Here is a 15,284-nt window from a genome sequence, read left to right as displayed (position 1 = left end):
TCACATGCCATGTACATACGGGATACAGAATGAATTAACAACTAATAGCCTTCACAGTAACATCTAAGTCGTCAGTTGGACTGTGATTTTCCTAAAATATGCCTGACCTGGTGAAAACTTAAGTGCGTAAAAAGGCCCAAACCACAGGTACTACATAGGTATTTTTTTTAAATGTAGCTTGACAATGTTTTTCAACCACTGGCAGTGTTTAAGGTTGCTGAGAGCAGACCTTGAGGGTGAAGATGTTCAGATACTCCATGTTCAGTGTTGAAGTCAGGGTGGGTAAAACTGACGTTTTTGGTAACAATGACACCGACACCAACGTTTGTTTTCCAAACGTGTTATTAAGGACAGAGACTATTTCTGAAACGTTGCTAAAACCCTCGTCAGGAAAGAGAGGCTTGTTTTGAAAGCTTTTTCTTTCAAAAGTACCTGTGTACATGTGAACGAGGCCAAATATAGACAACTCACAACAGCAATAAAACAGTCCTTTAAGGTATCCCACACTGTGTTGCATATTGTCAATGCACAGTGTTTTAAACAGTCACACAACCAGCAACCAGACACCCGGGTGAGGACACCTCTGCTGCACAGATTCTGACCTCTTTTATTTAATCCGTCTATATTGATTTTGTAAAAGTGTAAACTGCATCATCGGAGTACCTTCTTTAAGGGAAAGTTAGATTAGTAAGATAAAAGTGTGCTTTTTTAATTTTGTGTCAACAGCTATGTTTATCCTTCTCCCATTTCAACATGACAATACCCCCATTCACAAAGGGAGGCCCTTATCCCTAATTACCATCGAACACCATTGGGATGCGACCAAAACGCTGACTGCACGCTTCATTAGTTCCGAACCAGAAGAGTGAAGGATGTTAAAACAAATGAATAAATAATGCCCACGTAAGGCTGGAACGTTGGGGTGTTCACATACGTCTGAGCATGTAGTGTTTCAGTTGATGCTTTTTATAAACACTTGATTCTTCATCAGGGCCTTCCTCATGTCAGTGAGCTAGCCATCTTTGTCTCTCCATTAAAGACAATGAAAATGGATGCCCTGCGAAACTATGATACCCTGACACTGATAATGACCTCCAGCAGCCTCCTCACATACTCATGTATATTGAACAGGCAGTTACACATAAGCAGAGTCACTGGACTGCGTGCGCCCAAAGTTGGGCATACTCATCCGGGGCAAGTCTTTGTTCCTGATCTCATAAATGGACTTCCTCCTAGCCTGCACTCCTCTCACAGCGGTTTTGATCTTCCTCCAGCCGAGGTGGTTGAGCTCTGCCAAGTTCAGCACCACACAAATGCCACTGACCGCAAACATGAAGACGAGAAACACCGTCTTCTCTGTCGGCCTGGAAACATAGCACTCCACATCTTTTATGCAAGGGTATCGATCACACTCATACACCACAGGGACGTTGAATCCATACAGAAAGTATTGGCCCACCAGAAACCCTATCTCTAACGCATTTCTGAACACCACCTGGATGATGTAGAACCTGGAGATGCCCTCCTGCCTTCTCATTTTTGACTTTGTAGTTCGCGTGACAGAGTTGGGGATGTCCTTGAACTCCAGGCAGTCGGACACTGCCTCCTTGTTGGAGTTTTCTGTGTTCTGTAGCACTCCATTCACAATGGTGTTCTTGATCTTCTTGCTGTCATCTCTCTTCATAAAGTCTTGGTCTCGATCCAGGGAGAGGTACACTGTGGAAAACCGCCGCTCCTTCTGCTTGGCAGACTGGTGCACAGAGTAGGTGATGAAGCAGAGGCTGGGGCAACACACCATGATGATCTGGAACACCCAGTACCTGATGTGGGAGATGGGAAAAGCCTTGTCATAGCAGGCCTGGTTGCACCCTGGCTGTAAGGTGTTGCACACGAACATGGACTGCTCATCATTGTACACAGTCTCGCCGACTATTGCCACGATGAGAATCCGGAAGATCACCACCACAGTCAGTAAGATCCTGAGGAACAGTAACAAATTCATGTTTTGAGTGATTGTATTAGCTTAACCTACAGTTTGTGTTCTTGACCCACTTTGAATATTCACATGATTCTTGTAAACGGTAATCATTTGGAGATGATTACAAAGTCAGAATCAGTCAAAATAATACTGAAGTTAACATGTCACAAGCATTGTGTTTATGAATTAAATACATGCCCAGAGCTTCTTGGTGAATGACAGTAATTAGTTATCACGAGCTTGACCACAGAGCCCTTCTTGTGCAAAACTAGAACAGCAGATGTTTCTGTGAAGATGTAAACATTGTACCTATAGCCTCCCACCCCCATGTGTACATGTAATGTCATGCATGTTTGTATGCATGTTAAAACTACTATCCAGTCTAAAATATGTCATTGTATTTATTTCTCCAGAAGCATCAGGTGAGCCCCGTACATTAACTATTGACCCATTTGAGGGTCGCAGGAGGTTGAGATCCAGCAGATTACATGGCGTAATATATGTAGGGGTATGTATTTACTGTATATGTGCATATATGGTCATCTGCCCATTGCATGTATCATACCTGTGCATTTGTCAAGTGAAACAGGAGCATCTGAATTGGGAAAATGAAAAAAATCTTTGTCCTTAGCAAAGGTCAATAAAACATTCACTAATACTTCATAAATCTGGTATAAACCACTAACAACTCATTTTCAGCTTAAAAATATATCATTAATAGGTAACACTGATGTATTAACCATTCATAAAGCCACTGCCTATACACCCTTGATAAAGCATGCTTTATTAGAGGGAGCTAATGCCTCCATTGACAGACCATCAGCAGGTGTAGGAAGATGGAAGAAGGACTTTAGGGTGGAGGGGAGCAGACCCCGGTAAGTCCTCTGTGGGAGCTGTCCGGTGCTGAATGAACAGTGTAACCCGCAGTTTGATAATGCCTTGATAATCTACATTCATCTGTCACACTCTGGATGTAAATCTCTTGGCCTTAACTTTAAATTTGGATAGAAAACCACTTCCACATGTTTTGCAGTCTACAGCCTGAAGAAGAAGACGCGCTGTTCACTAAACTGAATCTTGAGCTGGACTCGAAAACTCTTGATCTTTTCAAACCGCGAAGGACACACGATTCTTCTTCTTTCTTTCTTTCTTTCTTTCTTTCTTTCTTTTTTTTGTTTTCGACCAACTCTTACCTTCCGATCATAGTAGAGTGCTGCTGGACAGCCGCCTCCAACAGCCGCTCTAGTATGGTCCATTCCCCCATGATTGTTCATTCGGAGAGGAAAACGAGCAGAGGATCGTGTTATTCCCTTTCTGCCGGTCCAAGAGCTCCGCAAATATCCAGTGGCTGCATCAGTGTCTGTGTTTGTGTGTGTTGTCTCCCGCTGTGCGCTCCCGTCCCTCCGTCCTCCGAGCGCTGATTGGTGGACAGCCGTCCTGAGCGCCTGTGCGCGGAGGGCGGGCTGTGAGCCTGAGCGCAGTGTGGAGCACCGTGTGCCGCTCGGCTCTAATCCCGCTTTAAGTAGACTTCTTTGCGTCACACACACACACACACACACACACACACACACACACACACACACACACACACACACACACACACACACACACACACACCGGTTGATGTGTGGGAGTCAGAGGAACTCACCCAACCATCGACCGCCGCCCGCCGTCAGTGTTGGAATCCTGCAAAAAAAGTGACAGCAGGTGACTTTAGCCCATGTACAGTATGTCCACACGATCGAATCAATGATTATTAATGAACACTATTGATAAAAGAACTCTCTGTTCCTTTTTCAAAAGTATTTGTAAATCATAAATGATTAGCCGTCCTGTAACAACAACAACAACAACAACAACAACAACAACAACAACAACAACAACAACAACAACAACAACAACAACAACAACAAGATCATCAGGGCTAGATTCAATGATAGAATACAGTAGGCAGATTGTATTGATTTATTTTATTGGAAAATTATAGCCCTATATTTTTGTTAACTGATTGAAACACTAAAATATCCCAACACCCCTTACTCATTTTTGAGGTGTCTTTACTTATTCAGATTCAAGATATTATAATGGAAACATGCACATTTGCTGATGCTTCCTTTTGAATTTCAGTGAGGTGAGACAACTGAAAAAAGTCTTCCTGCACATGTTTTTAAAATAATAAATAGATCAGCATAATTCTTTTTTAGTTAAACATTAGTTAATACGGGCATTTGATATCCTTTCTCCCTCAGGCAGGTATCATTATCGCAAAGAGGCCCTGGGCATGTGCCACGCATCACTGTGCCATCATCAGGTCCAGACTACAACAACATCAAGCAGCACTTCAGCTAAAATAGTTATATAAAAACATTCAGATCAACAAAATCAACTGAAACAGTTGCAAACAGATGATGGAGGGTTTTTTTCATCTCATTTGAGACAGTTTCCCAATAACATTCCTTATGTGATATTTAAGTACCTATACTCCCTAGTCCTTTCAATATTTGAACCGCGACTAACTGAGGTGTGCAGATTTAGGTGGTCGATGTTGTTGGATCACAATAGCTAATTGAACAGAAGTAATAATACAGCACATATTAGTATCATCTAAAAATGGATTGCTATGGGAACAGTAGCACATGACAATGCAGAGGCTGGTAGCTCCTTCAAATTGGCAATTTTTTCTTATTTTTTTGCAACACATACTGACCATAGCACAAATCCTGTCATCATCATTGGAGATGAAAGTTTTGGATTCACAGCAGTGGAATTTGCGAACATCACCTGACTGAACCACCCCAGGGAGGAAAAGAGTCATGCTAATCCTGCTTGATTTAAGGCTGCTCCTGGCTAATGTCTGGTCTCAGGATAAGGAAATATATAAAATGGACCTCTTTCACTTTTCTCAGACTACAAGACAACATGAAATCAGAGTCTATTGTGTCCACAGAGACCTCTCTCCACCACAACATCTCGGATCTAGCTGTTTCGACATGTGGAAAGTGTTCTGAGCCGACAGACTGCAGGACTACTGTCGGAAGAGAAGAGGTGGACTCTGTGTTTAAAACAACGATGCTTGGTGCTACACAAGTTGATGGACAGGTGGACAGAATTTTCCAGAACTTTTTATATGAAGATACCAACCACTGACTAAAATCACCCTGACGCAGAGTCAAAAGACAAACTACACTTTATATGTTTGTATATCAATAACTGAATACATATTCAGTAATTTGTTTAGAATTAAGGAGTTTCCAAACTTGGATTTTTTATGCGACCCTGTGTTGTATGATGATAATGATGAATACATTATTTCATATTTCATAAGAGACTATTTCATTGATATACAGTAGATAGACTGGGCCCTGAATGGCTTGACCCTTTTATACGGGGGTTTGATGTTTATGTTTTGATATTCTATGTGTCATCGTCCTACCCCTTTGAATTCTTGCAGAGATGATGAGCAACAAACTAAACATTCTGATATGGTTACCCACCCACATTAAACAGCTCAGTATATTGACTGATATACATAGAAACACTGAGTTGCTGTAGCAGCAGTGATAGTAGAAAAAGAAGAGTGATGTGAAAGATCACACTTCAGAAGAGTGAGCTCAGAGTTCAGTTCACACAATATAACAAATTAGTTCATGTTTATTTTTTTTCCATATCACTTTTAACAGTAACAAAGCAATATAAGGCTTATAGTGTTGCTTATTATATTTTGTTTTTTATCTTATGTAGTGTTCCAACTTTTAAAAAAACATATGGATGAAGTTTTCTTTTTGGTACTATTATTTTCAAAACGTAAGTCTACTTTAGATGATAAAACCCCTGCCTTCAGAAGCTGTCTTGTAATTTATCCAGTCAGTCTGATGTCAGAGGTGAAGCATATTATTAGCTGACCGGTCGTTCAACCAGCACCGACTTCAGTGATACGAGCACTTAATCAGAGTCTCTAAGTCTTTAATAAGAGAGATCACAGTCTATAAACAGTGTCTGAGAGCGACACTACTATAACTTACAGTGTGATGATTTACTGAATGAACCATGCTACAGTAAAGCTTCTTCACTTCCAAACAGTGCATGAGTATTGTCTGAACAAGCACATCCACTCGGCTGAATACACCCAAAGGGGATGTCTGACCTGTCAGTCAGCTGGGGGGAAACAGGAAATGGGCATTTGACTTTGTCTAGAGAAACAGAGTGAATATTCGTATATCAGAAGTGCGACGAGGGCCTGGCTGTGTTCCAAATCACATACTTTTTGTACTGCACCTATACTTACAAAGTACACATAGCTGCATGCACTATACATACATGTTGGACATAAAACTTTGTCATAACATGAAATCTGTCATGCTGTCATCTGTTCTCTGTGACCCAGCAGATGTGATGTATCTTCCACTGCCTAAAGGACTGTGAGTCAGCCAGGAGAGCATAATGACCTGCACACTGCAAACTGCAAGTGGACACAGGAGGACATCCAGGTCCTTTTGTGTGTAACGACAATGACACAGGTCAATGACAATTAAGCGTTTAAGCTAAAAAGCTCTTTACGCTAAGACTTTGTGGATTATTGTTCCTCCCTTGCTTTTGGCACACTTTGGGCTGACGCTGTTATCGCTCTGCTGATCACGTTCATGGTGCAGGTGCAGGAGACCTCAGAGTTCTTGCTCATAGAATGACTCAATAGGTTATCATTCAAATTAGAGTGCCAACGAGGAAATTAAAAAAGAAAAAATGGCATTTTATTACTCGACTAAAAATAAACAAGCCATAATTAACTCGATAAGAAAAATGTATCTGATGATAGTTTGACAATGTAAAGTGAAATCTAGAAATTTAAATAGAAATGCCTCCTACTGAAAACTGTTGGATAAAACTGAGACTAGAGGAAATAAGACAAGAAGATGCCAAAAATGGAACTAAAAATTGAATATGTAAAAGTTTAAATGTTGTGCTGTTGTAAATTTGCACTATATCTTTTTTGATTTTCCATCAGGCGTTTGCCATTTTGTATTTCATATCTGGCTTTTCAAGCTGCAAGTACCCGTGGGAGGTTTGAAACAGCCGGGGGAAGAGGCACATTACGGACAGCAATGGGAGCTGAGTTTCACAATTTCAAGGCTTTGAACTACACTGTGGCTTTTATTCTTTAGTCTTATCTGTTTCGAGGCTATTTTATCTTTATTTCCTATTTCTTCCCTCGTTTAATGTTTTGTTTCGTGATGTCTTCCTACCGTTTTAAATGTATTTTAAAAGCAGTTTTTAATCACTTTTAATGTCATTTTTATGCTCCTGTAAAGCACTTTGAGTTGCCTTGTTTCTGAATTGTGCTATTCAAATAAATGTTCCTTTTCTTGCCTTATGAACTTAAATGATTATGCATTTATGACTGATATACACACACAATAAACACATCAATAAAACTGTATCTGAGACAGTTATAGTTGGTCCTATTCTGTCCCAGATAGAGACTTTAAGGACACCTAAAAGACCTGAACCACCTCTGATCCAGGAAATCATCAAAATATAACAGCTGGGAATCACTGCACCAGGACAATGTTGCAAGGAGTGTAAAATAAAACACAAGATGTCAAAGAAGGAAATATTCAAAAAATATTTACTGTGGGAGCCAAATCACTAAAAGTGCAACAATTAAAAAAGGCGACATGTTTCCACCATCAGGTCTTCATCAGAACAAACAAAAAAACAACACCATTAGGCTTTGCCTCTATAATGACCTCAGGCAATAGGAGGCATTCAGATGACCCATAAAATGAGAAACCAGGTATAACAAATTCAAGTTAATGAAGCAATGACACACCAAGGGATGAGAAGACACGCACAGTATACATGCCAACAGAATACAAAAAAAGCCCACATGAAAATAATACATTACCTTAAAAAGGCTGAAAAAAAGAGGATGGAAGCCTTTATAGAAACAGTGGATGATAGAAAACATGTGAAATCTATGTCCTCATTAAAACCAGGATATAAGAATACAGCCTTTGAATCCAAAAAGCCTCCCTTTGGTTGAGGTTTTGTATCCTGTCCCTCCCCCTGTCTAAAAGTTTGATGTGCTTGATACCCTCAGAACAACAACCCATCATTAGCATTGTGATATTCACTAAGTGTCTATCGTGATTCCTGGTTCTGATGGTACAGTACATTCATGTTTGGTGAAGGTGACCCGTCACACGTCTTTTGGTACGGCCTGTGTAGAAGATGCCCTCCACATGTGGATAGGACAGATGCTTTATGTCTAAAGTGGTGGTGCAGTTAATGAAATCACATGTATAGGCTTATGTCTCCTGTTTTTGAAGAAGAGTATCCTGCACAACTGACTGTGCTCTGTCTGTTAACTGTTGGTTTGTAAGCTCTCTTGTACATTGGCCTCAGCCTGTTCAAAAAAAGTCTTCTTCGTGCTTACACATATGCAGTAGACACTGGAATTGGCCATGTGGAATCTTGTCTTGGAGCAGTCTGGTCTTCTTTCAGAGAGCGTTCCTAAGCCCTTCAGAATATAACTGATTGGGTCTCGCTACCATAAGAAATCATGAGCACATCATCAGTATAGCAGCCACTCCAGTGATGGAATGGGTAAATAGGCTTCAGAACATATTCCTTTTCCCAGAAGAACAGGTATAGCTGGGGGAAAAAAAACAAGAGCCCATTGACACCCCAATCTTGTGTTGCATATTTCATCCATAAACAAAAAAATATGATGGCTGAACCAGCTTGTCATTTTCAATAAACAAATAAAAATAAATAAGTAATAATACATTTAAATAAAAAGAGCAGAGGGGGGGAACGCTCTCCTCCCTCTCTGAAAAGTAGTGCTTAGCCCCTCCTGGTGGCCAATATTTATATACAGAATTTCTACCTCCAAAGTGACGTATATTTAGCCAGTCATAGTAAAGAAAATGGGATCAAATATCAGTCAGATTAGTAATCCTATTCAGCACATCAGTACTGCACTCCGTAAAGGATGGACATTTCCTAACCAGAGGATTAATAAAGGAATCAATATATCTACTGGAAGCAAAAATATTCCCTGCTGCATCTTCACTTGGAGTAGCACTTCTTCATCAGCCTCTGGTCTTGGACTGAGGGCCCACTGGATGTTACAGACACAATCTCCATTTGACCTCCATGTTCATTTTTAATGGTTGGGCATCAGAAGAAATGAAACAGCAGCTGACCAAAACGTCTCCCCTTTCTCACTCCAAGGTTTTGTGAAAAGTTGGCATCCCTAGATGGTTTTGACACGGTGTCAAACTGTTACTTTTTTCACATTCTGTTGATTCATTTTTCAACATTTTAAACTAAAATGCTTACATGTAGATCCTCTTAAACTGAGAGTTTCCCTGTAAAGTTCAGAGCAGCATGCAGGATATGTGAGTCTGTGTTTTTAGAAGATCCTCAACAGCCTCAGACAGATGCGTTTTTTCACAAAGATATAAATAATGGATGTTCTTTTCCAGTGAACAGAGCTGCAAAATTCATGAGCCATTTTAACATCGGTGTTTTATCCTTTAAGATTTTTGTTCCCGAACAGCAACATTCCCAGTGCTAAATATTTTAAGCTATTTTGCAATACAGATCCCATATCTGAACACTTTGTAACAATATTGCAATTTTCTATCTATCTAACGCTCATGATGGTTGTCTTTTCTTGCAGGGATTTTGAAACATTTTTGCTGAATATTTGACATTGCCATTGTTGCTTGTTATCATGCCAGCAAGGTCTTTTTTTCTATCTACCACAGCAGGGAGAAAAGGCCGTGACGGGGATCCTAAGTGATTCTTATGCCTTGATTCCACCGGTATCATCTCTGTTACTTGGCTGTGCAGCGCAGTTTTGTTCTGTCCTCCGCACGGCTTCATATCCCACTGAAAGAACACAGACAACTGAAGCACCATACGTACATTGTTGATTTGCCTAAATGTTCCTTGATTTCCGTGTGCTAGTGGGCTGCGCAGTAGAATGGTTTCTTCTCTTGTCGGTTAAAAGTGTGTGTGTATTTGAATTTGGTTTTCCGGTTTAGTTATTTCTTTTTTACTCTGAAAACAAAAACACAACAATGGCTTTGTTTTTCCATTTTACGTTTTTTGATTTCAAACAAAAAAAAGAAGAAGAAGAAAACCACATTTCTGTAATTTCCTTTATTGATTTAAACAGGAAATCGATTGAGACAAAGGTTCAAGGACCGCCTCCCCCATGCATCCTGGCAGCTCTTTGTTTTACACTGGCCCCGTGCTGGTATACTGCAGTGGTGGTCTCTGTCATGCCATCCAACAAAGTCCTGACAGTGCAGTTCCCTTGGTGTGCCGGGGTCTGTCTGTCAGATAGCCAGGAATCCATGCCTTGAGGTTCTGGTTCACCTGCTTCACTGAGAGCATTTCAGCACTAGAAAAGTAAAAAGAAACATAATCCTCTCAGTGCTTTGTGGCTCCTTCAGGTGTATGTAAGCTCTGTGAAGTATTGGATGAATAAAACTTAATAAAACTGAAAATGAAAAGTCAAACTGGCACTAGAGACCCTGACTTACGGCCAGGCAGGAGCAACTCAAAATCCGGGTGCAGTGAGTGCGAGGTATATGCAGATGTGTTTAGCCCTCTGATGTACTGCACTGTTAGATATACTGGGCATGTCACCAGAAACAGCTGTAACCTCAGGTGATTGTTTAAAGGAACAAGTGTGAAGTCACAACAAAGTTGACATTTTGACAAAGACGTCTCTGTACTGTGTTGCAGAGGTGTTGATTGAAGTTAGCATGCTAACCAGCTAGCCGCGGCCCATACTGTGTCATAATACCACTTTGTAAGTCAAGGATTCTTCGATAGCCCCCATAGTTTCAGCTAGGAGGTAGCAAGCTTTAAGTGTAATAAATGAACAAAATGTCAAAAAATGAAATACTCTATTTTCCTAATAAATGGAAATAATATTGTAACTCGTTTACTGATTTCCAGAGACCACAGAGGGACTGCGAGCCTCTGAACATCCACGGCTCCCAATTAGAGATTGTGAAGAACACAAAATTCCTTGGTGTCCACCTGGCGAAGAACTTAACCTGGTCCCTAAACACCGATTCCACCGTGAAGAAAGCCCAGCAGCGTCTGCACGTCCTGAGAAGGCTGAGGAAAGCCCACCACCCATCCCCTATTCTCACCACTTTCTACAGAGGAACTATAGAGAGCGTCTTGGGTGGCTGCATCACTGCCTGGTTCGGAAACTGCCCCAGACTGGACCACAAGAGCCTGCAGCGAGTGGTGAGGAGGACTGAAAAGATCATTGGAGTCACTCTCCCCTCCATCTCAGACATTTACACCACACGCTGTATCCGTAAGGCAACCAGCATTGTGGAAGACCCCACCCGCTCCTCACATAGACTTTTCTCCCCCCTTCCATCTGGCCCATTCAAAACATATATTTGATCACAGATGATCAGGTAATATGAGGGTTTACAAATCCAGTCTGAAGCTTTAATATGTAGCTACCCAAAGGAGATGGTGACATGACTGCCAGTGTTAAGACCAAAAGTGGACCAACTGAGACCTGCTGAGAAGTGCACTTCACTTGAACTCACATCGCTGCCCACCAATGGCTGAGTGACATTTTACTGAGCTCATAATAAAAACATAAACCTGCATTCTCCTGAACAGTCTGAGCTCATTTTAAAAGCATCTTGATGGCTTGCACAACTAATGGCTAACTGGTACAGGAGCCAAAGACCTGAGTGCTGCTCCGCAGTCAGCACAGAAAGCTCAGTCAACACAGAAATAAATAGATGCATCTGTGTGAATGATACAGAAAGCCTTTGTCCCTAAACCTGCGGTTCTATTCATGCAGATGTACATGTCTTCCCAGTGTCAGTGGTGTGTTATTGGACAGTAAGTGTAAGTTTATCAAAACCTTCTGTTAACAGCTCAGACCCAGAGAACTGGCCCTAATATGATTTCCTGGCCTGTTCGAACCTTGACAACTCCCCACATCTCAGGCACAGATCATCTCCCTTCATCTCATTTTCAACATCTTCTAATCCATACATTTATTTCTGAATCTAAAACTGTTTAATTCCCACAATAGTGTGAGTGAAATGCTTACACACACTGCTATTCGACTGAAAAACAGATCTAAATCACATTAAACCTATTCAAGGAAAGAAAGAAATACTGTAAGTACCAACAAAACAGCAAGTTGTGGAAAATGAAACACGTTGATACAACTGAAAAATTAGTCCCTTCAAAATTTATACATGTAAATTGATATTAAAGTGCAAAAAAAAAACTGTTGGTTTCAACCATTTCAAAAGCTCAATCAAGCTTTAGTCTGTCTGTCTGATTGTTAGTTATTTAGTTAGTTAGTTAGTTAGTTTGTGTCCCCTTGCTATAACTTAGTGTTGTTGAACAATCTAGTGGCTGGGGGTGACCAAAGAGTTTCTAAGTATCTAAGGACTGGGACAGCAATCTTGTGCTGAACATGCTCTTCTGCCTGGTGAAGGTGCTGTGCAGAGGGTGGTTGGTATTGTAGTTTGTCCAGGGTCCACCACAGAGCCACCCCTTCTCACTCGTCTTTCCCAGACGTGCTGTGTCTCCCTTCTTGCTGCTTCCTGCCCAGCCCACCACAGCGTAGAAAAGGCCAATTGCTACCGCAGACGGCTTTCTTAGGAAGTACAGATGCCCCTTCCTGTGCAGAATGTCGATGTTTGCTGCCTAGTCCAGCCTGATGTCCAGCTGCAGTCCTAGATATGTGTACATCGGGACCAACTCAACATCCACCCCATCGATGGATGCCAGGTTGTAGGCGTGTTTTTTTTGTTTTTTTTTACATCGGAAGTCCACTGCCATCTCCTTGGTCTTGTAGGTGATCTGCAGATGGTTAGACCTGCACCACATTGCAAAGTCCTCAACCAGGCTCCTGTACTCCTCCTCCCATCCACCCCAGATAATGCCATCTATCAAAATATCGATCGAGTATTTCTGTATGTAACAGAGCTCAGTGTTATACTGGAAGTCAGGTATGTACAGATTAAACAAGATGGGAGATGGCACAGTCCCATGCGGTGCTCTCTGTGAGAGGGAGTCTGTTTTCCATCTCACCAGGTGTGCATCTACCATCATCACTTGTCACTCAGGAGGGAGTGGATTGTGTTAATGGTACTGGAAAAAAAAAAAAAAAAAAAGATACGTGAAACATGATAAGTGAGCCCTATGTAGCAGTTAGAGGATGGTGTCCTCCACACCCATTTTCAACTGGTATACGAACTGCAGTGGATCCCACGCATGGTGGACCTGGATGTAATAGGATATAATAGGCTTAGCTCTGGACACTGCAAAACCATTAGGATTTCAGGATTTGGCGATGTCGTAATAGATAGCACCTATTGTCTCTAAGTGTACACTGGACTCCAGTGTTGGGTTACATAACTTGTAAATGTGCTATATCGTAGGCCAAGGCTTCTTCAGTTCTAACGAACAGGAGGGACATAGCAGTATTTTAAACTCTGTATGGGAGTGTCTCTACAGATTTGTTAAATACTCATGTGAGCTCTGAGTGTCAGAATCATTAAGGCCACTTGTGGGTCTTTGACCCAACCAGCCTTCATGTGGGTTGCTTGGGCCAGGTGATCCCAGGTGTGAATGGTTAGTAAGCTGTCTGGGGAGGAAACAACAGCCATTCACACCTGGGATCACCTGGCCCAAGCAACCCACATGTGCACTGACACAACTTTTTCCAGATTACTGAACTGAACTGTGAAATGAACAGATTACTCGAATTTGCAGAACTAACGCATTAATTTACAGTACATGTCACAACAAGAAAGTAACCTGGGCACTGTCGCTGATTAATTTGCTACAAGTTACCCCAACACTGTCTGAGTCAAGTTAAAACAAAAAAAAAAGATGGATCCTCCAAATCCCATGATGTAACTTTTTATTGTCTGGTGTCTCTGTCTGTTAAATGCTCTCATCTGTCAGACTCCATGCCCTCGTATTTAAAATGTAGCAGTGTGGCAGGCTGACAGATATGTCTGACAGATATTTAATGTCTCTGATCACATGATCAGGATTTTTTTCTTGGACTTGACAAAGCCACAGAAGACATGCTGGGTAGTCGTCTCCATGACAGTAGACCTGATTATTTAACTACCTTTGAAAACACAAATAGATGATAGTGAAAACATTAGAAAACTGAAGCAAATTTGATTTCTTTCTATTTTCAAAATGCTGCCTTTCAGAGATATGGTAATTAGAGCTATAAATATTTCTCAAGTCTCTTCTGGCCTTTTCTTCAAGCCCTTCATAAACAGGCCTTCTCTTGTCATTTTCTCTTTTTTTCATTAATATGACTGCAGTAGTTCGATAAGAGCTATATTTAGCAAGTTATGTAATCAACCATGCACTAAAATAGGCAAGACAGCATCTCTGTTGCTTTATTATACTCAGTGACAAAATATTCTGAGAAGTCTGGAAAAGAAACTGTTCAAAAGAGTTAAAGTTCTTTCTTCTCTGCATTCAAACGCATAAAGAAACAGAAACATACTAGTTAGAAGAAGCAGACTCAGATCATGTTTGAGAACAGGCTGTTGTATTTGAGCACAGCTGCAGGATCAGTGGGCAGATGGACTCGGGTGTTTATTTCCCTGTCGCACATCATGAATCCCAGACAGTGGGTGTCGAGCGGGTTGTACGGCCATGGCGGTCTAACCCAATCAAAGAAAGAGGTACACAGGTCAGAGCAGGTGCTCCTGGGATTATAACTTGTGTCTACATTCACCAAAGCAGTGTCACAGATTAAATTACCCTGTAATCATGTGCTGACCTATAAAATCTGCAGTTGTGATGAGTCGGGGAGCGGCCTGACTCAGACTCACAGCCAGGGCAAAATACCATGCTGAGATAAGAAACATCAAAGGCAGAAAGATTCAAATAGTTCAGTGTCTGAGGCTCAGTGAGAGTGTGATGCTGAACCGAGGCTGCCAGTTAAATGATGGAGAGCTCCCGTCAGAATCAAATTTAACACATTTTTATTCAGATGTTCACTCAGTAATGACCAGAATTAATCTGCTCAATCCTCATATCACTGTGGTGTCACAGCAGGGAGACATACAATTACAGACAAAGCAGTCAGACAGTATGTGCAGCCTCTGAGGAGGCAGCTACAGGGTCAGAAAGCTGACCTTTCTATAAAACGAAAAAAACAATACAAAAAGGAAAACAACACATTCACACATTCTCACTCTATCATATTTCAATAATCAAGACTCACTGAGTAAATCCAACAGCAGGAAAATAGTGC

General features: G+C 41.2%; 1 protein-coding gene across 1 annotated transcript; it reads right to left on the bottom strand.

Moving 5' to 3' along the window:
* Positions 1 to 736: 736 nt before the first annotated feature.
* LOC119012656 (gap junction delta-2 protein-like) lies at positions 737 to 3,242 on the bottom strand. Its single transcript, XM_037086671.1, has 2 exons — positions 3,172 to 3,242; positions 737 to 1,979 (listed from the first exon to the last, which is right to left on the bottom strand). The coding sequence occupies exons 1-2, from the start codon at positions 3,240 to 3,242 to the stop codon at positions 1,136 to 1,138; spliced, it is 915 nt and encodes a 304-aa protein (XP_036942566.1). The 3' UTR covers positions 737 to 1,135.
* Between the last annotated feature and the right edge of the window lie 12,042 nt (positions 3,243 to 15,284).

Source organism: Acanthopagrus latus, chromosome 22, assembly GCF_904848185.1.
Source record: "Acanthopagrus latus isolate v.2019 chromosome 22, fAcaLat1.1, whole genome shotgun sequence".
In the NCBI taxonomy this organism is placed as follows: domain Eukaryota; kingdom Metazoa; phylum Chordata; class Actinopteri; order Spariformes; family Sparidae; genus Acanthopagrus; species Acanthopagrus latus.
Note: the sequence above shows the minus strand (reverse complement) of the source record. Positions and strands in the feature narration are given on the sequence as shown.

Bases quoted from the DNA above. Each gene is read 5' to 3' on its own strand.
- LOC119012656 (XM_037086671.1), bottom strand. From the start codon at position 3,242: ATGGGGGAATGGACCATACTAGAGCGGCTGTTGGAGGCGGCTGTCCAG. The intron at 1,980-3,171 runs GTAAGAGTTGGT...ACTGTTCCTCAG, and splicing joins CACTCTACTATGATCGGAAG to GATCTTACTGACTGTGGTGG.